Below are 26,342 nucleotides of genomic sequence, written 5' to 3' on the forward strand. Positions count from 1 at the left end.
TCCCCCAAACCCCCCTGGCATGCCCATCGCCCTCCACGCTGTGTGCTTGAAACTGGGCTGAGCCCACGTGCTAGGGGCAAGCAGAGGGGACAGGCAAAAGGGCCAGGGGGCTGCTCCAGTGCCGGGGCTGAGGCAGCTCCAGTGGCATCAACTGGGGGTGAACGGTGTGGCTGGTCCTGGCAGTGGGGTGGGGGAGGCAGGGGCCTGTGCCCACCGCACCCAGTGCCACGGTCCCTCTCCATAACGCTGGGGAGGGGGGTGACAGGTGGCTGCCCCCCAAACCCAATCTTGCCTAGCAGGCGAAGTCCTCGAAGACTCCCTGGTGAGGGTAGTGGTGGCGGTGGTGGTGGTTGGGCAGGATGCCCGCGTTGTAGGCGCCCTCCACGTGCCGACCCATTGTCTCACAGGGGCTCTGTGGGGAAGGCGGGCAGTAGGATGGGCACAGATTCCATGCATCCTGCCACCTCCCTAGTCCTCCCACCCATCACAGCCTGTCCGCAGGAGCTCCCCAGGGGACACCCAGCTCCCTGCCCCCCTGGGACTGTTCTGACTCTGCAGCCTAAAGGCACCAAATACAGAGCCACACAGACCCTCGATCTTGGGATGATGTGCCCTCCCCAAGGAGTGGGGGCAGACACATGGCCAGGCCCTGTTCTCACAACCTCCAGACAGCCCAGCCCTGCAGGGGTACCTGGTCCTTCATCTCCTCCAATCCCAGTGTGGCGATGCTGCCCGAGGGCTTCTTCAGAGGTGGCTTGGAGCGGCGCAGGACCCGGCTCACCTTATCTCGGATCACCTGGGTGTAGATGGGGGGTCAGACCTAGACCTGCACACAGGTAGCACCCTGTCTACACAGAACTGCTGCCTGCTCCTCTCTCACCCAGGGATAGTGGGACAGTACCTTGGCACACCACCCTCCCTGTCCTTGGGTCACTGAGGAATGCAGAGGGACCCATTCTCCTCCCACTGCCTTCCTCCAGGTGTTCCCTAATTTGGGGGCTGCTACAGCCCTCTGGGGTGGCAACATGTTTTACGCCCTTCCCAGGAAGCGTGTCTCTGTACCCACTGCTGAGACACATCCCTGAAGGCTAACACACCTCATAGATGTAGTCCAGGATCTCCAAGATGGTGAGGATGCTGGCACCGATGAACAGGCCCATCTGCCCCCCGATGTCCCCTGGGGAGGAGGATGGGAAGATCGTCATCAGGAGATGCTGTGCAGCCCACTGGAAGCCTGGGGTGGGCCAGCAGGGCAGAGCCAAGGCTGCCAGATTGTGGGGTACAGAGCAGTCATGGGGGCAGGGTCAGCAGGATCAAGGGCATGGGGAACATGCAGGATAGGGGACAGTCAGCAGTGTTCCACCCTTCAGCCACCCTGTGTCTGGCTGCTGCTCTGTGTGATCTCTTCCCCTCCAGACCCTCATCTTCCCAGGGCTGGGACCCAGAGCTCCGCGCCTTAGGGCCCCAGAGGAAGGGGAGGGGAGTCACCGAGAAGCCCAGCAAGGTCATAGGCTTTCTTCTGCTCAATGGCTTCGTAGTTGAGCGCCTCAAAGAAGATGTCCAGCACCAGGAAGTTCTCCCTGTGGGGACACCATTGTGCTGAGCAAAAAGGGCTGATCTGGACCCTCCTTCATCACTTCCCACAAACCTCCCATGTCCCCCAGCCCTCCAGCTCTCAGGTGCTCCCAGATGCTCCCATGGCCCTCATGAATATTTGGGCTGGTGCAGTGGGGACATGGATGGGGCATGTCCCAGGCCAGGAGAGACAGTGGGGTGGGCAGGTGCTGGCAGGAGGGCTGGGAAGATTGGAAAAGTTGGGAAGAAGCTCTAGTGAAAACACCCGCGCACAGAGGATGCTGCAGCAACCAAGTATGCCAGGACCCTCTCTCTGCATGCTGCCAGGAGTGGAGTGGAAGTTCCCAGGGTCCCCAGCCCCCTGCCCATTCCCCTGGAATACCCCAGTGCTGGCAACTCACCGAATGTAGGTCTCGTTCTTGTTGTACTTGCGGGCAAGGTAGCGCGCTGAGCCCTTGTTGGGGATGCGGACCATGGAGATCTCCTTGCCATAGCGTGTCAGGTTGCACGGTGTGGGGCAGCTGCAGCGCTCCTGGCTGTCCTCCACTGCTGCATCTGGGGGCAGACACCCATTGGCACAGGCACAATCTCCAGCCACCTCCCTGGGGCACTCAGCCAGCCCCTAGATGCCCACCCACTGCCTCACCTACCCAGTGTGTGGTCAGCACACTCGATGTACACATTAGGGGAGCAGATGGACTCATTGCCTGTGGAGAAGCAGTGGTTGGGAGGGGGGGAGTCCAGTCAGATTCTGCCCCCCCACTCTTAACTCACTCCCTTGGAGGTAGTGCAGAGGGCAGGGTGCAAAGAGGATGGGGAGGAGTGACCCTTGGGTGCAGGTTAGTTGAGGAAGATGTGGCCCAGGTACAAGGCAAACAGGGAAGGTGCTGACCTGTGGTGTAAGGAGGGTAGGACAGGGGCTGAGCCAGCATGTGGAGAGGATGGGGTGGTCCCTGGGTAGAGAGAGATGGGGCCAGGGGAATCCTTGGGTACAGAGGTGATCTTTGGGTGCAGACTGCAGGGAGTTGGAGCAACCCCAGCAGGACTGTTGGGGCAGTGGGGCACCCCTCACACCATCATGCACACCCCTCACCTGGCATATGGACCATGCGGCAGTGGCAGCTCTGCACCACGGCCTCCTTCTCACACTGGAGGCGGCAGGCAGCGATGCTGTATGTGTCATAGCCGGGCAGCAGCTGCTCCCCCTGCATGCTGGCCCGGCAGTTCCCCCATGGCTGTGGCAGGTAGGTGAGCTGTTAGGGTGAGAAGGGCATTGCTACAGGGCTGTGCTGGGCTGAGTGCCAGCAGGCACTACCCCGGGGCTGTGGGGCATCCCGCCTTACCCGCTGCTCCTGGCAGGACACAAAGGTCTGGAAGCCAGGCGAGACACCAAAGCCCAGCTGATGGATATAGGGTGGCTCGTCCTGGCTGTGGATCTGGACCCGGATGCCAGCTTCAAATGATGTCTCATCTATGCGAGTACAGAGGTGCTGCATGCCTGCACTGACCCAGCACCTGCACCCCTCTGATGCCCTGCTTCATCCGTAGTCCCCTCACAGGGTGCTCTGCTTGCTCAGCAACCTGCATCCTTGCACCCATCACCTGTGCCCTGCCTGAGCCATAGCCCCACTTACTGGTCTCTCTCCAGATGGGCAGGTACTCTTCCTGCTGGATGTCCAGCATGATCTCCAGCCCGTTGCCCATGCCACCCTGGCGGGTCACACGTGGATTCCTCCGATCCCCATTGAAGGTGTAGCACTTCCCATAGCGTGTGTAGACCTGGGGATGGAGAGAGCAGTGGTAAGGGAGCAGGCAGGGATCTGGTCGAGTATTCTGCAAGCAGGATGAGGTCCAGAAACTCCTTTTTGATTCCATGGAGGTGATGGAAGGAAGGTACAGTCTTTCATGACCTTTGGAAAGGCTCATCACAGCCTGACTTCCTACTATACCACTCCTCCACCCTGGCAGGACGGGGGGTGAAGCATCATTCCCAGTACCCATGGGGCAGCCCAGCTGTCCTGCACCTTCCAGCAGGGAACTCACGGGAGTGAAGTGCTGGGGCCCACAGCGCTCTCCCTGAAAGCGACACTCCACCAGCATGTCCTCGATCTGGTGGCCCAGGCGGTGAAAGAAGCTCTGCATGGTGCGCTCGGAGCGGCGGGGTGGCAGGAAGCGCGAGTAGTTGGCCAGACGCGTCAGCCAGGCACGCTGGTCCTCCCCCAGCACGGCCAGCATCTCGGGCACCAGCGAGTGGTTCTCCCGGGCCAGCCCCAGCCACTCTCCCACCGAGTAGAGGTCGGGCTTGGTGAGGTGCAGGAAGCGTGCCCGGTTGGGGTTGCAGAGGGTGACAGCCGGGAAGCGGAGCTGGGGTGCCCAGGCGAGGCGTGCGCGGGTGTGCACGGGCCGCGAGAGCAGGTGGTGCAAGCGGTCGGCGGCGCCGGTAGCCAGCAGCCCGGCGGAGGCCAGGAAGGCCAGGCTCCAGAGCAGGCGGCGCAGGCGGGACTGGGGCCGGGTACACATGTAGTGCAGCCCGGGGATCCGGGTGGCTCGCAGGATGCCGACAACGAGCTGGGGCGCGCTGCTGTCCTGGGGTCGTGTCAGAACTTCCCCGTCCTGGCAGCAGGCAAGGGGCAGCGGCATGGCTGCATTCAGGGTGGCTCCTCTGAGGGTGGAAAGTGGGCTGCAGACTGCCCCTGAAGCTGTCCAGGGTCCCTGCTCCCCTCCAGGGATCTCTCCCTCCTGGGAGGCTTTTGCTCTGCACCTTCCTGGAGATGAACAAGGCAGGCGCCTTCCTGAGCTGCTTCGGTGATGGGTGAGGGGAGGGAGAGGAGGGGGTTGCTGCAAACACGCCTTTCCCCAACCTGCATTCAGGAATGGAAAATTCCTTCTCAAGCTGGGTCGGGACAGGGGTGTGTGTTGTCTTACCCCAGGCAAGCTGAACTGGCAGCCCCCAGTGTCCCAGCATGGTGGGCATCTCTGGATAGCAATGACCTGTCTCAGGCACACTGTGTGAACCCTGTGCCTAGGAATGTCATGCTTCAGCTCTTCCTCCTTGTCCCTTGCCATGCATTTCAGTGTCACCACAAAATATTGTCTGGACCTCAAGGGTTCCCAGTTGTGTCTGCTCAGCAGCTGGGTACTCTGCCCCATGGAGGCAGGACAGTGACAGCACTGGGAGGCCATCACCTGCTGCGAGTTCTGCTTGGGACCTTGTCTACCTTGTACCTTGGTCTCCCTGTCTCTGAAGCTGGGGTCCTCAGTGCATCTGGGCCAGGTGGGGCGGGAGAAGCGAGACTGTGGGTCAGGAGGAGCGGAACCATGGGGTAGGAGGCTGCACGACAGCCCACCTGCGCCTGGCGGGTGCTTTGAAGTGATGGGAGGCTGTGATCAGAGCGCAGCAGTGGCGGGGAGGGGGGGTGGGTGTCTGTACCCAGCTGTCAGCGTGGCTGGCAGCGCCCCGACAGCCTGTCAGCTGCCTTCAAAGCTCAGCACTGTACTCTCCTCAGCCTCTCATCTCCTGCTGCTGCTGCTTCTAGGCACCCACCTTCAGCGCTCACCCGGCGTGGGCTGGCATGGGGAGGGGGTGTCCCTCATGCTCCACAGCTCCAGGAGAAGTCAGGGCTACTGGGCCCAATCAAGAGCAGCATCACGGCAGAAAAAGGCCAGTGGTAGCAGAAGAGATTGGAACAAAGGGAACTCCTGATGACCTCAGCAGTGACTCCCCAGCACCATCCCTGCCACAGGCCTTGATGCCTGAGCAGCACGTAACTATAGCCACGATGGGGACACGGCCAGGATCCCATCTGGCAGCTTGGTTACAGGTGCAGGAGGACTTCAGGCCGGTCAGAAGCAGGACAGGCACCGAGGGGGGTGAGCGGAGGCAGCGGGCAGCACCCAAGGGCAGCAGGGCCGCCCATGCCATCCCTCGCAGGCCGCGCCCGCTGTCCCTCACAGGCCGTGCCTGCCGTCCCTCGCAGGCCGCGCCCGCTGTCCCTCACAGGCCGTGCCTGCCGTCCCTCGCAGGCCGTGCCCGCTGTCCCTCGCAGGCCGTGCCCGCCGTCCCACACAGGCCGTGCCCGCGGTGCCAGGTGCTCGGCGGGCGCTGCCCGGCAGGGGGCAGCAGCGCCCCGCGCTCCGCGGCCCCGCGCCCACGCCACCCCCGGGCCCGGCCCGGCCCAGCCCCAGGGCAGCCCCTGAGCCGCACCGGGCGGCCGCTGAGCTCTCCGGGTCCTGCTGTACACCCGCCGCCCAGTCCAGCGCTGGCACCATCCCCGGCGCGGACGCTCCGCTCCCTGCACGCTCGGGACCCTGCGGTACCCGCCCTGAGCTGTCCCCTCAAGCGCTGTATCACCGCAGCAGCGCCAGGACACGGCTCAGCCCCTCGCTGTGGGGCGGCTGCAGCCGGCTCGGCTCTTCTCTGAGATTTATCGCGGCTGTGAGCGCCGGCGGCTGCCAGCCTGATACCATCAGCCACGGCACACCAGGGCAGCTTCTATATTAGTTTTCTTTAAACGGAGGATAAGCTCTCCAGGCTGGAGAAAATGTCATTTCTGTGAACGCTTCCATCTCGTGTCAGTTCAGACATCTCCGGGCGGCATGGCAATCACCCTGGAGGGGGTGAGGGATGGGGATGGGATGCAGAGGCTGGGGCATATGGGGACAGATCTTAGGGACAGGGACCAGTGTTGGGCAGGATTGGAGGCCCAGGTCCAGCTGTGGTGGTGGCCGTGTTCCAGGCAGGTGGGCGCAGCTGTCGGGGAGGGTGAGGAGCAGGGGTGCCCATGGCGTCCAGCTGAGTTACTCACTTGTCGGCTACTGGGGTACTGAGGCCAGCTGTGAAATCATACTGGCGAGAGCACAGCGCAGTCCTGAAGGGCTTTGCCTTTCCAGCATGACAAATCCAATTAGATAACAGGGAGCGCATGAGGAGGAGGAGGAAGAAGAGCAGAGGAGAGCCTGCCTGTACCAGGAACAGAATTTTCTTCCCGCAGCTGACCCAGAAAAATACCTTGCAGGACTGAAGTGCACATGTCCAGCCAAGGATAGCAACTGAGATACGGGCCCTTGGGCACCCAGCTCTGCGTGTTGCAGTCTTAGGGCCAGAGACACAGGGTTCCCATGTTACATGCTGGTCTCCTTGCCCAGCCAGTGCATGCCAGCATCCCCACACCATGCTCACATGCAGGGGAGACCCCATTAGGGAGGTAATTTCTTGACATGATTCCTCATTTTCTTCTCTCTCCCATGGAGACACGCTGACCTTGACAGAAATAGCTGCCTGCGCCTCGGCAGGCAGATCCCAGTCAGTTATTGCTGGGGCCCCCGGCATCTTCTTCCCCAATCCACACAATTCTGGGGGCCCCCAAGTGCCCCCCATGCTCCCAAGACTTGCCTCCCAGCCCCCTTGCTGTGGGGAGCCTTTTGGGAGCAAGATGCTGACTGCCAGCATCCTCATCCTGGCTCACGGCAGCCCACCCGTGAGCACTGGGGGCACAAGGACCAACATCAGGCATTCCCAGTCCCCCATCCCCAGTGCTGCCAGCCCATTGTGCCAGCCTCGGGCTGATCCCAGCTCGTGCAGGTATTTCCACGGCTTACACGGCTCCCCATGGTATTTAGCCTCTGGAAGACGACGTTAAACATTGCAGGCAGTGACAAATCCTGATTGCTCTGAGGAGACAAGAGGCTGCACTAAGCTTCCAGCCAAATGTTTTCATGCAAGGGGAACGAGCTGCAACATGTGTGGTGCCAGCGGGGCCTGCTGCTGTGTGCCTGGGCCACCCAGCCCTGCTCCCACATCCCCACGGGGACAGCCAGCCCTGCTCCCACATCCTCACGGGGACAGCCAGCCCTGTTCTCACATTCCCACTGGGACATGCAGCTGACGGGCAGGCCCTGGGCATGGGCACATCACACAGGAGCAATCACCCCAGCATAGAAGCACCCCTGAGAACAGTCATCATTGGGGCCTAGTGGGGATGGAGACAGGAATGGGGGGACACCAGAGTGCTCCCCACCTGGATTTGGTGGGGATGCTAGCCCAGGGGTAACCTTGAGGGGCATGTCCAGGTACTTGAGCCCAGAGAGCAAATTAGCATGGGCAAGGCTGTGACACAAAGGAAAGCAGCCTCCAAAACCTGAAGTGCTTTTTCCTGCATGAGTGCAGGCAGCTGGAGCACAGGGATGTTCCTGGACAGGACACATGGCACAGGAACTGGGGCCAAAATGGGATGACACTGGTAGAGCTGGGGCAATGGCACACCCAGGCACCCTGCCTCCTGCTCTGCCCCTGCCTCACACTGTGGCCATCCCAGCTCTGCTGGAGCCCCTCCCCATGCCAGAGGCCCCCCCCGAGGCAGCCCCCATCCCCACCAGCCTGCTCCCCCCGCACAGCACAGCCAGCCCCGCCTGGGTGCCCCGGGAGGGAAGCCGCAGCGCTGACGCCAGCATTACAACTGCCCGGGATATGAGATCCGCTTGGATTCAGCAATTTCAACTCATTTCAAGCCCGATTCTGCAGCAATTTTCTGAGCCAGTGGGATGTTTTTGCCACTGCAAACGTCCCTTCTCATGCATGGTCGCACCATTTCCTTTCCCCGCTCCCAGGAGGATTTGGGGAACGGTGCCAGTTTGGCTCGACCCCAGCTCTGGCAGTAGCACAACCATCTCCCACACTAGCAGCCCCTCAGTGCAGCCCCTGCCCCACACGGAGCTGCTGGGATGCCTCCTGCAGGACACACAGCCCTGCACATGGGCTCTGGGGCTGCTGCCTCCATGGGGCACCAGGCTCTGCATCCTCAGCCCAAACAGAGCAGGGCACCTTAGGCACAGCACACACAAGTGATGGTTTAAAGCTTTTTGTTTCCCCTGTCCTGTGAAGAACTAAGCTCTGGAATATCTCCTGCAGCTCCCTGATCTACCTCCAAAGGAAGAGGGAAAACAGTGTGGGGCAAGGGGGCCAGAGGCTGCTGCAGGCATATCCCAGAAAGGCCAGGACCCCTCTGCCACTGCAGCTGTGCCTCTCTCTGTGCTACAGAACAGCCCTTGCCAGCTGAGTCCCCTTGGCTAGGCCTGAGCCAGCAGTGGAGCTGTGGGCGTGTGGGGCTGGCAGAGCCCCTTTCATGCCAAGCAGGCTCGCTGCTGGAATACCAATATCTCAGCTGTGCTGCAGGCTGTGCTGCTGGCCAGCCAGAGCAGGGGGAGACACCCCAGCCCCAGCACTGGGCAGGGCAAGCATGTCACAACCAGGCTGCTGCCTCAGGGACAGTGTGTAACCCATGTCCTCAGGAACAGGTAGGATCTAGACCAGGGCATCCTGCTCCTGGTGGCTTAGGAGAGTAGGGATGCAATGCAAGGCAGAGGGGTGCACATGGGCAAGGACACCCTCCCAGAATATCTGCCCACTACTGCCAGTGGCTGTTAAAGCAGGGGGACGTTGGCACCATCCAGCTTTCAGGATCAGCACCTGTGACAGCATGCCCAAATTCATGTGCCAGAGAAAGACCCTTCCCTGCAAACCATTGCCTCAGGAGTCCTGCTCTGGCCAAGCCAGAAGCTGCAGGGAGCTGTGCTGTTTATGCCACATGGAGCCAGGGTGGCTGTGACACAGAGGGGAGTAGCTGGGGACCCCAGCTCTTCATCTCTTGACTTCACTGCACAGACATGGCAGCACACTGCACACACATGACAGCCTGTTGTAGCAGGGGAAAGTGCCATCATGTGGTTGTGCTTTCTACTCCTGCTGCTCCTGGGGGGAATTTGTCCCAGAATCTCACTCATTTCCAACCTAAATTTATTCACGGCCAGTTTTTACCATTTGTTCTCATGCCAGCATTGTCCCTTAGCTTAAATAGCTCTCTTTCCTCCCTTGTGTTTACTCCCTTGATGTATTTATAAACAGCAATCCTATCCCCTCGCAGTCTCCAGCCTGCCAGCCTTCACGTGCCAATCGCTTCTGGTTTCCTCTCCTGATTCAGCCTCTGCCTGCCTGCACAGCCCGGCTGCCCAGCACAGCTTCAGCTCCAGCTCCTCAGCCCTGCCTGCCCAGGGCTCGCACACAGCTCTGCCCCTCATTCCACAGCAGCCTGCCTGCCCAGGGCTCGCACACAGCTCTGCCTCTCATTCCACAGCAGCCATGGGGCAGCATCCCACGCCATTCCGGACTGCTGCCCCAGCCAGGGGTAACCTGCTCCCTGCAGATTTCTCGGCAGCTTGTGCTTTCATACAGCTTGTTTTCATTGTAAGAATCCACCAAAAGTGACACCTGGGCAGGTGAAGGAGCCAACGCCAAGGGAATTGCAGAAGATGAAGTGACAGTGGCCAAGACATGCTGCAGTGCAGGGCAGGGATATGAGGAGGAGGGCGGGCAGGAGCAGTGAAATGAGGGGGCAGGGGCTGGGGAAGTCCAGTTCATCCTGTTGGCAGCCAGAAAACCCCTCTGAGTTGCTGAGCATGCTGCCCACCTACCCTGGTCTCCCCCGTAGTACGAGTGGGGTGCTGGAGCTGCAGAAGGTTTCTGAATGATGTTTCTACCTCCTGCTTCAGGAGGAGCTCAGGGTCCCCACGGGAAAGACTGCACCAAAGCTGCACCCCCAAAATGCCACAACGAGTTTGTCAAACTGCCAAGACACTCCCTAGCTTGGATTTGGAGTGTGCTGATTTGGAGTGTGCTGAGCAGCAATCCTGCCATCCCTCTGTGCACCCTCCGGCGCTCTCCAGCCGGCTTCCCACCCTCAGACACCCCCACGCCGGGCACGCCGCTCCCGGGCACACAGCACAGCACGCTAGGGATAAGCGCTGGAATGGGCTGCAGCTCAGGCCCCCTGCTGCAAACCCAACAAAACACTCACATACATAGACGGCAATAATGATGGGTTTGGGTAGCGGGCTCCCCTTGGCACTTGGAGGAGATCCAGCACCACGCACGGTACTGTGCAGACACAGCTGGCCCGTGCCACTTGTCCTCAGGACCAGAGAAGGATCCCCAGCCCTGTGGTTTCACAGAGATGTAGCACTGAGCCCACACGTCTTGCGGGCTGGAGGAAGCAGGGAACATCAAGGATACCGGAAAGCGGGGTATGCAATGTCCCCGGGGCTCCTTTGTGGAGTTTAGGCAGCCTCTGTTCTTCGGCTGTTGTCACCTCGCAGGAGCCCCAGTGCCTCTGCATGGTGCTGGTTGGGCGCTGGTGGCTTTTGGCTGCAGATCCTGGGCATCCCCGGCCCTGTCTTGCTGTCCTTCGCATGCGGGGCCCTGCGGGGATGTGGCCCCGCGTCCCCCTTGGCTCCCGGGCAGCGCATCCCCCGGGGACCGCTTCTCTTTGAAAGCAGCCGTACAGGGAGCTCTGCCGCCCGTCCCCAAAGGGTTAACAAGCAATTTCCTTTGCTGACAGCTCGGAGACCGTTCTCTATCGACTGCGGGAGAATAAGAGGGGAGAAGCAGCGAGATAAAAAGGCAGCAGAGCTGGCACCGCCTGCTTAATCCCAGCGTTTAATCTGCTGGGGCAGCGCAGGCAGCCTTATCTCGCCGTCCTTCTGCTGCTCCATCTCATTACTGCTCCCAAGGCTGCCGGGAGATGGGGGAGCTGAGCCGAGGAGCGGGGCCCGGGGCAGGGATGCCGCCTGCCGCCCCGCTCAGCAGCCCGCGCTCCTGGCACCGCCGCACCCCCCGGAGCCCGGCCGGAGCGGGGGGAGCCCACGCGGGGATGGGCACACAGCCTGCGCCCACAAAGCATGCTGCTCGCGCCAGGCGCTGTCACACGGCCTCGGGGACACGCTGCCAGTGTCGCACATTCAGTCACACGTTTCCCAATCACTGAGCTCCGGTGGGCCAACCAGCATGATGCCCAAGGCCCCCTGGGCTCATGAAGGATGCAGGGCTCCATGGGACAGTGCGTGTAGAGCACCCTAGGGCCAGGACAGCAGCCAGGGCAACGCCATCTTGTTCTGCATGTGCCCTTCCCTCCACCCTCACCCATCCAGGTATCCCCCTGCCGTGTCCCAGACCAGATCCGCTCTTCCCACCACGCACACCATGGCCACTGTCCCTGGGACACACCGGCCTGGACCTGGCAGCTCCCGCAGCCTCAGGGCAGGGTTAGGCGGGGGGGGAGGGGGTCCCTCCAGCCGTGGCATTTATCTGTAAATCCACAGCACTGACACGGTGAAGATGAAGCTCTGCTCTTGCCGGGTTGTCACGGGGGTTATCCTCCTGCCTACGGATGGGTTTGCACTGATAAGATTTATTGTCACCCTGGCGGAGGTGCCAGCACCTCACTGCATGCTGCTCTCGCAGGGCTGTGCTGCCTGCCGGGGGCTGTTGTGAGGGGGATGAGCAGCACCTCAAGGAGCAGTTGCCAGTAGAGAGGGTCCCCAAACAAAAGGACAGCCAGACATGACCCTCTGCTCCCTGCTGGTGGGGCTGCTGGGCTCCCTGCCCACCTGTCGCAAGGTGCCTCACACACTCTCTGACCATTTCAGCAGGATGCAGGGGATACTGGTCCCTGAGCTGGACCATGCAGAGCAGAGCACACATCTGAGCTTCCACAGATCTGCTGACAGTGCTGGCATTGCAGCTCCTGTCAGCTCGGCAGCTTCGCGGCACTCCTGCACAGTGTGGAGTGATTGGGACTCGTGGGGCTGCTGGGGCAGCCACCACAGGCAATATGGCCTTAGTGGGCAGCGGGGGACAGACAGCATCCTGCAGCCTCAATTCAGCACCAGAAGCTGGCAGGGTGGCTATGGGAACCAGGGCTTCATGCACCCCTGTACTCCAGGGTGACATGGGACGAGCAGGAATACCCTCAAAAGAGGAACTTGGCTCCAAAACACTCTGCTGTGCCATGATCCCTCAGCTGCTCTCTCCTGCCTGCCCCCAGACCACAGTCCCCACCACTGATTTCCCTGGGGCCAGCAGGGATTGCCCTAAGCCACCTGGTGCAACCAGGCAGGGGCTGAACCAGGCTAAATCCCCGAGTAGAAGGAGGGGCAGCCACCTGCCAGCATCCTCCCCTTCTCTGAAGGCACCACATCAGCCTCACACAGCTCTCCCACCACCCTGCCCCATCCAAACCCCCACCTCCTCCCTTTCTCCTCCCCTCCAGCCGCTGACCCCCGACACTGCTGTGGGCTTTGCTCTCTCTGACAACACGAATTTGACTCCAATATGTCAGAACTGAAGGAAACAACATGCAAGCAAACAGCCTGAGTGAGCCCTGGATGCAGCCTCCTCCCCAGGGCCAGGAGGCCAGTGGGGATGATGGTGCAACCCGACAGCACACAGGGAGTCCTAGTGAAGTGGGGTGATCACAGCTCAGTGGGAAAGGGCTCCTTAATAGCTGAGCCCTTTTAGCAGAGATTAGGGAGCTGCACGGCTTTGATCTTTGATTGCCAATTTGCATCTTGAAGGCGCTGGGACCTCATCCAGCCTCAGCACAGCCCTTTGTGGTTATCTCGTGGCTAATGGATTTGTTCTTAATGCCGGAGCGTGCAGGCTAAAGGCTGATTAAACCCTCTCCGCGGCGCTAAATCAATGGAACAAACATGATAGGGGTTGGCTTTCCCCAGCCTGGGTGCTCCCGGGCAGAGGGGCTGATGGAGAGAGCCCCCGCACCCGGGCACTGACAGGGGATCCCTCCTCGGGGCTGCCGGCAAGGGCAAGAGCTGCGGATGCTGGCAGGCAGGGACAGCCCTGCAGCCCATGTCCTTCTGTCCCCATTGTCTGCTCTCCATGGAGGTGATGGACAGCCCTGCAGCCCATGTCCTTCTGTCCCCATTGTCCGCTCTCCATGGAGGTGACGGGCTGGGTGTGTCAGGACTCCCAAGGCATCTGCTTCTCCTGCGTGTTTGGGCCACATTGCCCATTTGCTGGTCCTTGGCACCTGCAGGAGCTCCTCAGCTGTCCTCTTCAGCTCCTCCCAGCTCCCAGGGCTTGCTGTGGGAGCAGGGACAGGAATGGGGTCAGGCAACCTGCCCCTGCAGCTGGGGACCTCCTTCTCCCCTCTTTATACCACTTTGCCTCCCACATAAAGGGGAGCAGCACTGGCAGCTCCCACCTCCTTTCTTCAGACCATTTCCCCTTGCTTCTGCTTGGATCCAGTGCCTCATTCCCAGGACTGTATGCTGCTCCCAGCATTCCATACATCACATGCTGGGAGCAGGTATGTCTGTGCACACTTTCCATAATGCCTGAGGTGTCCATTGCATGGCCAGCTTCAGAAAAATACAATTCCCATTGTGTCTGCAGGCAGCGTGAACAGAGGGCTCAAAATGCACCCTGCTCACTCATGCCTCAGGAACAGCTGGTCCTTCATCCTAATCGCTGCCTGGGCTGTGGGCCTGGGGATGGGAGCTGAGCACCTGAGACAGGCTGGACTAAAGTTTTGGGGACGAGGAGCTGTGGGGAATAGGAGTGAAGATGAGGGTTGTGTGGCTGCAAGCTGGGAGGAGTCTGAGAGCATTTTGCAATTTTGCTTTTTGCAGGGCTCATGGCATTGGCCCAGCTGCTGCCAGGTCAAAGCTACCTGCAGGTGAGAGGAGCCCTGATCAGGGACCTTACTCCAGAGCCCCGCTCCTATGCTGGAGGGTGACACGTGATCTGCAACACAGGTAAGCTCAGAACAGCACCCTGCTGGGCACCAGTCCGTGGGGAAAAGGTGTTGGAAGCCCCCCATGGGCCCCAGACTGTGCCCATGCCAGGCTCAATCCTGGTGAGCAGCTGCCTCAGAGGCAGCTGAGTACAGCATGGAGCTGGTGGGATCACACACCGAGATTCCCATCGGCAAACCACTCTATTGAAACATCTCCTCTTTGCCAATATTTGCCAAGTACGGGAGATAAAGTGGCTACAAGTCATCAATGCCGGCATTTCAGTCCACTAAGGCTGGCAGTGGAGGAGCAGCCGGGCAGTCAGGCAGCTGCCAGGGTGGGGGGTCCTGCCAGCTCAGCCCCCCAAGCCCCCTGCAGCAGAGCAAGGAGAGCCAGGATCCCTCCACACTGGTGCACAGCACCTCTGGAACCTGGGATGGATGCTGCTGCCATGGGCACCACTGCCTCTGCCACCCTGCCCCGGGCATCAGCACAGCCCGCCTCCTGCCAGGACCCCCACCTCTGCACCATGAGAGCCATCTCCTGCAGGTCAGCATCTCCCTGAAAGTCTCTCTGCAGCACCAGTGCCCTGCCTCCAGCGCTGGGCATCCTCTCCATGTCATCCCAGTGACCTCAGTATCTCTGCCCTGCCCTGCCCTGCCTGCACCACACACTCTTTCCCCCCCTTGCTCCAGGCTGCCTGTGCAGTCTCTGCAGCGGTCCATATGAGGATGAGACAGGACACAATGCTGAGATACAGCTCCTGGAGGAGAAGCCCAGAGCATTATCAGCACAGGGAGTTAATTAAGGTCATGTCAGGCGATAAGGAAACAGGATGTCAGAGCAGCCGCAGCAGCACAGGGGGGTCAGATCCTGAAAAACTCCCTCTGAAAAGCAGCTCCACTGAGATGTGATCAGCCAGGTGCTCGGGGACAGAGCAGCTGTCATGGCCACGCAGGCAGGGCTCCATGTATGGCACTGTACATGCCGTACCATGCCCAGTACAGGATAGAATGGGATGGGCTGAAATGGGATGGGGATGGGGATGGGGATGGGCAGGAGGCCTGGTAATACACCATTTCCTGGGCCAGGAGAGCCTGCTGAACAGCCTGGTTACTTCCTCCTGTCCTTATGGAGAAGCAATGCATCTTGGTGTGACCAGTGTCATGCCAATAGGGCAGGAATTACTGTGAACCCCTGCCCATAATTAGCACATGTAATTGCAGACACTCTCTAATTAGCGGGATCTCAGAGCTGGGTATGGCAGACTACTTGACAGCGCTTGCATTGCTCCTGCCTCAGACTGTTCCCCCTCCTGCTCAGTGACGACTTCACCCCTGAGCCAGGCAGTGCCATGGGGCTGGGAGAGCCAGGCTGACCTGGCATGGCACACCAGTCACAGCAGGGTGGTGGGAGCAGGCTGTGGACAGGGAGATAGGCATGGGGGACACACTGCTAGTGCAAATCCATCTTTCCTGCACAAATTGCAGCACGACCTGTAGCCCTGCCTTGCTGGGCAAGTGCTGAGCTGATGGGACATAATTAATACTTGCATCAATCTCAGCTGGATTTGCATAGTGCCCTCAGTCCTGCGCTGTTCAGGAAGGCAGGCTGCTCCCAGCCTTTCCCAGGGGCAGCAGCACCAGATGCTGGGCTGGCCCTGCCTCCTCTGCAGGAGTCACAGTGCCAGCATGGCCCCTGACTTGCCCCCACATGCACCCTAGCCCTCCTTGCCCCACTGCAGTGGGGACACCTGCAGGCCCCTTCCCTGCCCTGCTCCAGCCACTGGAGCATTGAAGACAGATGGAAATGCTTCTCTGTGCTGTGGTCTCTCCCGCACTCCTTGTGCTATGAAGAAATTGTGGAGACAGCAGCTTGGGAGTGAAGGACGCAGCAAGCTTTGGAGGGCAAAGGGATAAGGCTGAGCTGCAAACACCCCCAGGCAGCTGGAAGGCACAGCAGTGCCCACCTCTGCATGACCAGATGGAGTTAAAGGTCCATGAGAGAAAGGCAGCATCCACAGACAGTGCCTCTTTCCTGGAACACTCAGCTCCCTCCTGCCCCTGTGCTGCTCCCATGGCCCAGGTGAATCCCCCATCCCACCAGTGAAGGGGTCTGGGAGGAAGAAGATCCAGGGGAGAAAAGACCCTGGAGTGGTGGCAGGAATGCCAGGATGCAGGCAGGGACCACAGCCCTCACCTTGCTGCCCTGTGGGTGCACAGGCAGGTGGAAGAGGGACGGGGCAGTACAGGGATGTGCAGGGTGTCACTGACCCCAGAGATGACAGGCTGATGACATATCCTCGTGCAGCTGAGCACAGTGCCTCTGCATGGCTGCTGACACCACTGACAGCTGCTCCCAGCCCCGTGACACCGCAGGGACCGCCACACTCCAGGCACAGCCGGACTATCGATGGATACAGGGTGAGACACAGGCACATCTCCAGCCCCTGGCCCTGCTCACAAGCTCTCTGCAGCCCCTGCCACCGATGTGTTCCACCCCTGCCTGGCCAGAGGACCCAGAGCACCTGCAGCACCTGTGGTACCTGCAGCACCTGCTATCCAGCCCACCCTGCACACGGGGATGTGGCCACTGATTGTGACTGTGACCAGAGTGAGGGTCACACTGATTGCAGCTGCCCAGATGAGTGCATCCAGCTCAATCAGAGCTGCACAGCCCTCCTGCATGCCGGGCACTGGGAATTAAACTGCTAATGAGCTGCTGGCTGGAGGGCCGGCAGTTAGTGATTAATCAGAGGCTCTGCTCTGACAAGGCTGTGCCTCCTCTCCCTTCCTGCCCTGCACATCCAAGAGCAAGTGGCCAGCAGTGACCAGGGTGTCCCTCAGACCCTACTCCCTGCCTGACTCAGCTCTCCAACACAAGGAGGGGTCCCCAACCCCCATGCCACTGGGACACAGGTTCTTCCAGCCACTAGCTTTCCTGTCCCCCAGCTCCTCCTGCACTCACCTCCCCCAGGCTGCCATCAGGTGAGAACCTTTTGTTCTGCTGGAAGAAAACCTGTTGAGCCCAGCTGAGCTCAGCTGATGCTCATCATGTGCAGAGTGTGCTCAGCTTCTGTCTGAGAGCCCAGAGATGAGCAAAGTGATCTGGAGAGCATCTGCAGAGGGGCTTCACGAGGGTGGCAGGGGAGGAGCAGCCATGCAGCCAGTGACATCTCCTGGGGACAGAGCGGGCACATGCAGCAGCCCTGAGCCCAGTGCATCAGGGTATGGGTCCAGTCCCCTGACCCAATCCAGCAGCGCCATTTTCCACCCTCACCTCCTGCCTTCTGCTGGCACAATGGTGGCATGGTGGGTGATGGGGCTGGCAGAGCCCAGCCTGTGCCTGGCACAGCGCAGAGGGCATGGTGGGGGAAGGCTTTGCAATGTGAGCAGGGGACAGCCATTCACAGAACAGTGCAGGGAGCTGCAGGGAAGCTACATGACCTGGAGCCTGCCTGCTCCCTGCTCGAACCCTTCATGGTCATGGCAGAGTCAGGACAGGGCAGGACAGGGCAGAGGTGTCAGCACCCTCCTGTCCTCACACCCTCCCTTGGCTGTGTGTTGGGGCAGTGCCTGGGAGAAAAGGCCAGGAACCGGCAAGGAGCAGGTTAGAGATGCATGTTTTCCTCTATTGCACAATTAATCATGAGAACTTTTTCCTCCTTTCGTGCATGAAACAGAATTTGGCAGGGCGCTCTGACCACAGGGACTGGCTGCATGCTCTCCAGTAAAAACCCAGCCACATCTGGCTAAGAAACAACCTCAGAGCATCCCTGTGTGTACAGGTGGAGAGAGACAGTGCTGGGCCAGGCAGAAAAATCCAGCAGGGTTTGGTTCACAGCCCCTCATGTAGTGAGCATCTTCAGCTCCCAGTGTTTGTGTCCCCCACCCCCATCCCCCAGCACACACATGGCCATGTTGAGTTGTTGGTGCCTTCATCCCTGCCTGCAGGCCCTGTTATTCCAGTCGTGGACATAAAAATGCCTAGGCAGGGACATCCACCCTGTGGCAGCATCCCCTGTCTGAGCTCTCATCCCACCCTGCTGCCTCCCCCTGCCCACTCCATCCACAGCCTGACTGGAGCCTCAGCCCATCCTTTCCCAGAGGGAAAGCGAGCTGAAGCCTCCCCAACAGCGTTCCAGTTATTTGTTATTGGAAAAAGGGGGAAATACGTTTTTCTACAATTATTGTTTTTTCCACCTGACTGGCTGCAAACTTGTTAATTTTTTTCTTTAATGTGTGAACAGTGTCGACAGCAGCTGCATGTCAAATGACTCTACGCCCTATCTGCGGGTCCCTGGCTGGCTTTCAGCACTCGCACCGCAAACATTGCCTTCTATAAATAAAGGCCTATATCTCATCAATGGCAGAACAGCAGAGCTTTATATAGTCGTCTTACATAAAACCGTCTCTCTTTATGGGCTTCAAACCATTTGCGTCACTTAGTGCAGCTCCGTAAACCTCCTTCTCCAGACACTCCCTCATGGAGGGAGACCCGGCAGGCTGCCCCATGCCCCAGGGAGGAGCTGGGATCCCCTCTCTGCCTGGGGCTGTCCCCTGGTGCCTTCGCAGGGCCAGGTGGCAGCTGAGTCCTTGTTCCCCTGCCCCACAGCCTTGGCACCAAGTGCCAGAATGGCAGCCGGCACTGCCAGGCACTCCAGAGCTTGGGGATGGCTGGCCAAGGGCCAACATCACTCACCCTGTCCTTGTGACCCTGTCCCTTACGCCTGCCCTGGGGCAGCACAGTCATGGATGCTGGGAGGTGCTGTTCTGTCCTCTGTCACTTGGGAATCAGGGACCTGAGGGTGCAGGGTGACTGGGGACACGGTGCCAGGTGGGGGGACAGACCAGCTCACAGCAGCTCTAACTCTGACATGCAGAGAGCACAAGTCTGGCCATGGCTTTCAACCCCACTGCCCAGTGAGTGCAGGATCCTGGGGGCTGCCCCCATGGCCACAGGTCCCAGCCCCAGGCTCCTGCAGTCCCCAGGGCCCCCGGCTCCATATGGCAGAGCCTTCCCTCCGGCTCGCCGCAGGCGCCTCCTGCACGCAGCGATGGATCGTGGGGGGGTGGCCAGGGGGTGGGGGTGCCGAGACTCCTGCTGGGGCTGCAGCAATGCCGGCCTGCAGGAGGCAGCCCACACCCCTTTGGGACTCTAGGAGCTCGGGGGTGTACGGGGGGGAGTGACAGAGCTGCAGAGACCGTGGTGACAAGCCTTCCTTTACCTCCATGACATCCCAGCTGACTACCCCAGGTGGCTGGAGCCAGAAGGAGACAGGGATATAACAGCATCATGGCACTGGAGCCTGTGGTGCACTCTGACCCATGGCTGTCCCCAGTGCTGTCCATGGGACCCCTGCCACAGCAGGCACTGGCAGAAAGGACAGAGCCACAGCAATGCCCTTCAGCACTGGGGCCACATGGCATCCGACCATACCGCTGGAACAGGGCACCTGCACCCAGCCAGCCCTGCCCCATGCCCAGCCAGCCATGCAGCACCCCATGAACCCCCCTGCCCCATCTGCCAACCTCCCCCCTGTCAGCCCCACTGCCCTGTGTCCCCACTGCCCCATGGTCCCACAGGCACCAGCCAGCACCAGCTCCTGGAGCCAATCCCCTCTGCTGTCTTGTTCCCATTCCTCTCACAGCCATCCGAGGGGCCCAGCCCCCTCTGCAGCCAGCAGTGCCCCACAGTCACCCCACGGGTGCCCTGGCCCCAGCAGTGTCCCCCCTCCCCTCAGCCTGGCACGTGGGCCCAGCCTCACGGCACGTCCCACATCCCTGGGGAGACACACCAGGCGCGGGCGTCCTGGCCGCTGGCTCCCCCCGTATCACAGACAGGCTTATTAAGTGTGTGATATTAAATTACCCAGATAAGAGCATAAGAGCTTTTAAAGTCAATTCATTAAATATAATTATGAAGAGAGCTTTTTTATGCTCACGGTGATCCGATCTCAATCAGGGAGACGGTGGGAAAGCCGTCGGCTCCTCCAGCATCTCTGCTCCCCCGCTGCGTCGCCTCCGCACCCCTCTGCTCCCCCGCCTCACCCCCTCCTGCATGGAGCTGGCACCCACCACCATGGCCCTTGATGCCCGCCCCACTGCCCTGGCACCCTCTCTGCAGTGCTGCTGCTGGTGTCAGTGCCACCCCACATGGATGGAGGCAGGGGGGGATGGTGGCACGGGGGTTTGCTCCTCAAAGGGAGGGGAAGGGGAGGGAATGGGTGTGAGATGGCTGGGGCAGTGGCAGAGGGGTGGAGGGCAGCAGGGTGTGGAGATGCTCAAGTGCAAGAGGCAGGGGTCTGGGAGCTCAGTATGGGTTCTTCCCAGCCATGGATCCCCTTGTCCCCATGATCCAGCCCCCTCGCTGTCCCCTGCAGACCAGCCTCCTCAGACACCTAATGATGCATTCCCACTACCCTGGCGGGAGGGGTGCATGCTTGCCTCCCATCCCACATTCATTAACGGCACTTTGTGACCAATTAGTACCTGGCGACCAGGTGGCACCTGCCCTGACCCACTGCTGGATTCCTCATGTGCAGCCCAGGTGGCTGCATGCCAGGCCTTTGCACCAGGCACCCCTCTTGCTCCATCCACCCACAGCCACAGCCCAGGGAGCAGCTGCCCTTGGGGCTGTTCCCGGATTTATTGGGGGAATCCATGAGGAAGCAGTGGTCCCAAAGACACCTAATGACCCCCCCAGCAAGAATATCTTCCCAACCATCTGAAAGAGAGATTGCCAAGATGCCTGCTTGTCCCCTTGTCACCCCTCCCCACTGTCATGAGGGACCTTGCAGTGACATCCCTAGGTGCAGCCAACCCCTTGCTCTCCCACCACAGTGTCCCAAAATCCCATTATCCCCAAATCCACACGCTTGCTGCCAGAGCCCGAGCACCTGGGACAACAAGGAGCAGCAGCATGGCTGGCAGGGAGCGAGGTGGGCTCCACACTGGGGTCCCTGCAGAAGACTTCGGTGGGGGCTGGTGGGAGCAGCTACCCGCTGCTGGGAGCTGCTGGACTGACATTTATTTTTAGACGTGAATTGTATAAATTAGCATTTCTCAGCGGATTAAGCAGCAGGAATTGTGTAAAATTAAATGGCAACGAATTGCATTAAAGTCCCCCGTTTTCTGGCACAAACAGCGCCTCGAGCCGTGCCCAGGCGGCTCATGTGTAACAACGCCGGAGATGGCGCTGCGCTGCTCCGGACAGCAGCCTGCACTGCCCGGGACACAGGGCTGGAAATGCACAGGCACAGTGGCCAGACTGCGAGGATGGAGGGCTCCAGATGGGCTGTGAGCCCCTGGGTAGCTGGTTCAGGAGCTGGGCTGGGACTGCAGGATGTGGATGCAGTGAGTGGAGTGCTGTGACCCAGATGGGCACAAATGGGCTCAGCTGAGCAGCTCACGGGCATGGGATCTGTGAGGTGCTCCAGTCTCTCCTGGGCACTGACAACACCAGCCCCAGCCCAGCCAGTCCCTGCCAGGCATGGCAGGACACTCATCAGGGTCACAGCCGTGTCACCCTCCAAAGGAGGTGATGCTGTGCTGGGACCTGTATGGCACAGCCTGGCCCAAGAGCCACTCTGTGCCCCAGCCAGAGCAGTTTCTGCAGTACCTGGAGCCCACTGGGCAGCTGTGGGGGGCACAGCCCTGCACAGGAGTACAGGGAAAATGGAGTGGCTGAATGCCAGGGGCTGAGCAGGCACCAGGCAGGGCAGGGCAGGTGAAAAACAATCAGTCCATCGCTTTTACCCAGTAAAAATAGGTTGAAAATGTGACATTTATTAAGTACGATTCTGGTGGAAAGGTCAGAGAGTTCCCATGTCAGGAACAGTGGGAGAGCCTTGTTGGAGGAGGCGACAGCCTGCTGCCCCCGCCCACCCCCAGCCCCAGGATCTCCTGTGTGCATGTGGAATGCAGCTGGGGATGTTGCCCGTCTCAGCACAGGGCTTCCCCCTCTGGGGTCTGCATGGGGCGCTGGGGACATCCCTCTCACAGCCCGAATCCCGGGCAGGCAGGAGGCCGAGCATGGAGCGCCGGGGCCGCTGCCAGCTCCGAGAGGCACTGCCAGCTCTCAGCAACCTCCCTGCTCCCCCCCAGCTTCCAGCCCCGGCACAACTGGCTTCGGCAGCCACACATCACAAACAAAAGGCTTTTGACAACGAATGAGGTTTTGAGAAAGGCACTGGGCTCCTTCCCGGCCGCGAGAGCGGAGGCTCCTGCTGCAGCCACTGCCGGCAAACAGGCGGGATGCTGCTGCCAGCTGAGGGGGCCCCTCCATGCGCTTCTTCCCACAGCCCCCAGACTCCTGCACACCCCATCTGGCTGTACCCCATCTCCAGAGCACTGCCGGGAAGGCTCTCCCTTGCCTCAGTGCCACCTGACGTGGCCAGAGCTGGCCTCGGGCTGTGGCTGTAGCAGGGTGCCAGGCAGGGAGGATAGGGGGATGCAAGCCACCCATGGCAGCTCAGCCCCAGCCCCGTGGGGACACTTCCCAGCCTGCTGGTGAATGGCATGTAAAGAGCACCATGGATTTCCTGCACCAGCACCCTCAGCTCTGCAGCCGCACTGCACAGCCAGCAGTGCTCCCCACCAAGGCACCCATGGCACAGCGTGTGAGCGGGCACCGGGCAGTGCCCAAGCCCTGCAGGGCCTGGGGGCTGTGCAGCACGGTGGGCACGGCTCTGTGGGTCACAAGAGGCTCTCCAAGGCTCCAGCACGGCCCTCCAGCAGCCGGCACGGGGCACATTTGTCAGCGGGGCTGCAGGGAGCCTCGCTGCGGCTCAGGGTTGTCCCTGCCGCTGGGGAGATTTACAGCCCAGTCGGGCTTTATTACATGGAAGATGCTTACGCTGGGGATTTTTTTTTTCCCGATAGTTTCTTAATTTGCTGTCCCATAAAGAATGTGGATTTGTGACGTTGAATAGGGGAAGATCATTTAGCACTCACGGCTCTTACTTAAAGGATCCGCATGAGTTATTTATTGCATGAGCACGGGCTGCAAGCAGCAGTGTGAGGGGACATGCTCCAGCCCTGGCACTGCTCCTGCTCCTGGACAGGCAGTCAGCGGCAGCCCCACAGCTTGGCCACTCTCGTGCTGAAAAACTTCCAGCCTCTGGACAAAGTGCACCTCGTGCCAGGAGGTAAGGAAAGACTCCAGCACTCCTGCAAGCATGGCTGCAGGGAAAGCTCCTTCCCTTCTCCAGTGTCATCAGGGGGACAGCCTCTGCTACACAAGCTGCTCACTGTGGGCTCGGTGCCCTGGGATCCCAAGCAATTTGCCCTGCTGGGATGTGCTGCAGTCTGGGAGCCCCCCATCACTGCTAGGACATGCTGTGACTCACACTCGCCCACAACAGAGCAGATACAAAAGCTTTCTGAACATGAAGGCTCACATGGGGACCCAGAAATGGGACCAACAAAGCTTGGAGCTCCCCACCACATGAGCAGCCTTCACTGGGGCCACAGCTACGAGGCACAGGAGTACCCAAGCCCACACAGCACAGCTGGGACTCAACCCGCCTGCCAAGAAGCCTGTGTTGTGTTTCAGTCATTCCCAGGAGGCACAAGGGACCGATTTGGCTTAGGGAATGGGAGTAGAAGGTTCCAGCTGCAAATGGTATGATGCCTTGACAGGTCCCACTGTTGGCAAGGCTTTGGGACATGTTATGTGGCAGAGAGTTGTATCACATCTTCACCATCTCACCCCACACTCATGTCTGCAGCCTCTCCTGCCCCAGATTCACCCCTTTGCTGCAGGCAAGTGAGAGGTGACAGGTACACCCCTTTCTGCTGACAGCCTCTGATGCCTCAAAGGCCAGAAATGTTGAGCTGTGGACAGGGTGGGTGGAGGCTTTAGGAGCTCTATACTCCCCTTCTTTGGCCATAAGCCCATGGATCAGCTGGAACTGGCCATGCTTACACCTGAAACCTGCTCCGGTGCAGGGTGCCAGCACACCAGAGCCTGGCTGCCTGGGCATCCCCAGGGCATTCTCGTGAGCAGATGAGGCAGGCAGGCCAGCTGGTCCTGCACAGCCACATGCTGAGAAACTGGGTCCCAGTGACTGTCCTGGTGGTCACCCTGCACTGCCACACAGCTCAGCACGTCACACACTCTGTCCATGCTGTGGGGAGCCTGCACCGCTCCATCCACCCGAGCTCTGCCCTGCCAACATCACAGTGCGGCTCAGCACACACCAAATCCCATTGCTACACTGCGCCTCTGCCCAGCACAAGGCTGGGCTCGCTGCCTCCCCCGCAAACCAAAGCTGTGCAGGATCCTACAGGAGGATCCCAGGGCTGGAGTCAGCATGGCCAAGCCACGTGCAGGACGGTCCAGCACCAGAGCTTCCTGCTCCAAGCGCTGCTGAACCACACTGCTCCCCGGCAAACTCCAGCAGCTGGCGTGGAGCAGGCACAGAGCCCAGCAAATCCCCAGGAGGAGGAGTGGGGCTGCCCGCCCGCTGTCCCCCGCTCCTTCTTCCCCCTCCACTGCAGTGTCCCCTGCCACCACCAGACCCCCGCACAGGGCAGCCCCCCCCCGCAAAGTCTCTTTCTCAGGGACAGCATCACTCTGCACATTGAGCAGGCTTTGTACCGATGGGCACGAAGTGAAACGGAACATGCTGCATCAGCCATTTCCAGCCCCACGGAGCCTCCTCTCTTCCCCAGGATCCTGCACAGCCCATGGCATCCCACCCCGCTCCCCGGAACGAGCGGGTCCGGCTGGCAGCGCAGCTCCTGAGAAGGCGGGAGCCAGCTGAGCAGTAGCCCCTGGCAGCCGTAGGAGAGAGGCGGCTCATTTCCAGAGTCATTAAGGTCTGAAAAGGGTCCCATCAGGTATTCCGCCCGTTCAGCACATTTATTTTCCCAAACCACAGCGGGGATTTATGATTCCAGGCTCAATATTGGTGAGAGCTGCACACTGGCGGCGGTCGGCCAGGGGGTCTGTGCCTGGGCAGGCTGGGCGCTGCTCGGAAGAGGCCGTGCTGCCAGTCCCGGGCAGCGAGTGGGCAGCCCCGGGCATCCCCTGCTCGCCCGGCTGTGGCCGTGCCTCCAGAGCGGAGCGTTTGTGCTCGCCATGTGCACACGTGCGTGTGCAAAGCCTGCAGTCCCCACATTTACACACACCCCAGCGCTAATCCCGCAAAGGCAGGAGGGTTCCCCTGTGTGCAAAGGGTCTCAGCCTGCCCCCCTGTTCCAGCCCCTCTCGCTGAGTGAAGCACCCCGTGTCAGAGCACTTCGATCCGGGGTAAGGGCAGGCTGGAGCAGGACTCTGTGCCACAGCTTTCCCCCTGGCCGCCGCACACCCACCCTGGGGACCGCTGAACCCTGCTGCTCACCCAGCGCGGCTCCTGCCCGTGAGCCCCTCAGTGACAGACCTGCGACAGCCCAGTCCTGTGGCGCAGAGCCCTGCTGAGAGCTCCCACGGAGGATCCTCTCCCTCTCTCCATGTGAAACTTGGAGGGAAACTCAAACAGAGAGAGATGCAAACTTCAGCAGCCGGAGTGAGCCAGAGAGCCCCGCTCCGGTGCGACGCGGCCGGGTGGGTGCCCCCCGTGCCGGTAGGGGCCCCTAGGGAAGCTGAGCCAGGTGTGCACTCACCACAGTGAAATCGCGGGATGAGCAGTTCTCGCCGCTGAAGTTGCAGCTCTTGAGCATATCGTCGAGTTGGTGGCCGGTGCGGTTGACAATGTCAGCCATGTCGGGGTCAGGGTAGAGCAAGTCCGTGGCCTTGTGACCGTCCCGGTCCTTGGGGGGCAGCCCGGTCATGTTGGCCAAGTGGAAGATGTCGGCGTCGGTGAGTGCCGAGTGGCGGTAGCGGTTGATGTTGCAGATGGTGATGGCCGGGAACACCATCTCACGGATGGCCTCCTCGTCCAGGGCCACGACGTGGGGGTGCTCCAAGTAGAGCAGCGCCGACTTGGCCGCCTGGTAGAGGAAGAAGGCGAGGGAGGCCAGGAAGGCAAATGCCCAGAGGGTCTGGCGCACGCCCAGCCGTCCCGACCGGCAGATGTGTCCCAAGCCATGCAGCGTGCTGGTGCTGGCAAAGGTGGCCAGATCCCGGGAGCGGGGCCGGGCAGGCTCCTCGATCAGGCTCTCCTTGTCCCCTTCTTCTTTCTCCTTCTGCTTCTCATCCTCTTCAGCAAATTTGATTTTACACACGATCTCAATCGGCAT

At 60.5% G+C, this 26,342-nt stretch overlaps 1 protein-coding gene across 2 annotated transcripts; it reads right to left on the minus strand.

The window, feature by feature from the left end:
* Positions 1 to 229: 229 nt before the first annotated feature.
* Positions 230 to 26,342, minus strand: ASIC4 (acid sensing ion channel subunit family member 4). 2 transcript variants are annotated; one of them, XM_058809667.1, is made up of 10 exons: positions 25,767 to 26,342; positions 3,210 to 3,354; positions 2,919 to 3,046; positions 2,669 to 2,828; positions 2,226 to 2,282; positions 1,977 to 2,130; positions 1,489 to 1,580; positions 1,098 to 1,177; positions 692 to 796; positions 230 to 412 (listed from the first exon to the last, which is right to left on the minus strand). In XM_058809667.1, the coding sequence occupies exons 1-10, from the start codon at positions 26,340 to 26,342 to the stop codon at positions 293 to 295; spliced, it is 1,617 nt and encodes a 538-aa protein (XP_058665650.1). In that variant the 3' UTR covers positions 230 to 292. The 2 variants fall into 2 exon arrangements, with proteins under 2 accessions (XP_058665650.1, XP_058665651.1); XM_058809668.1 differs by lacking the exon at positions 2,226 to 2,282.

Source organism: Ammospiza caudacuta, chromosome 8, assembly GCF_027887145.1.
Source record: "Ammospiza caudacuta isolate bAmmCau1 chromosome 8, bAmmCau1.pri, whole genome shotgun sequence".
Classification (NCBI taxonomy): domain Eukaryota; kingdom Metazoa; phylum Chordata; class Aves; order Passeriformes; family Passerellidae; genus Ammospiza; species Ammospiza caudacuta.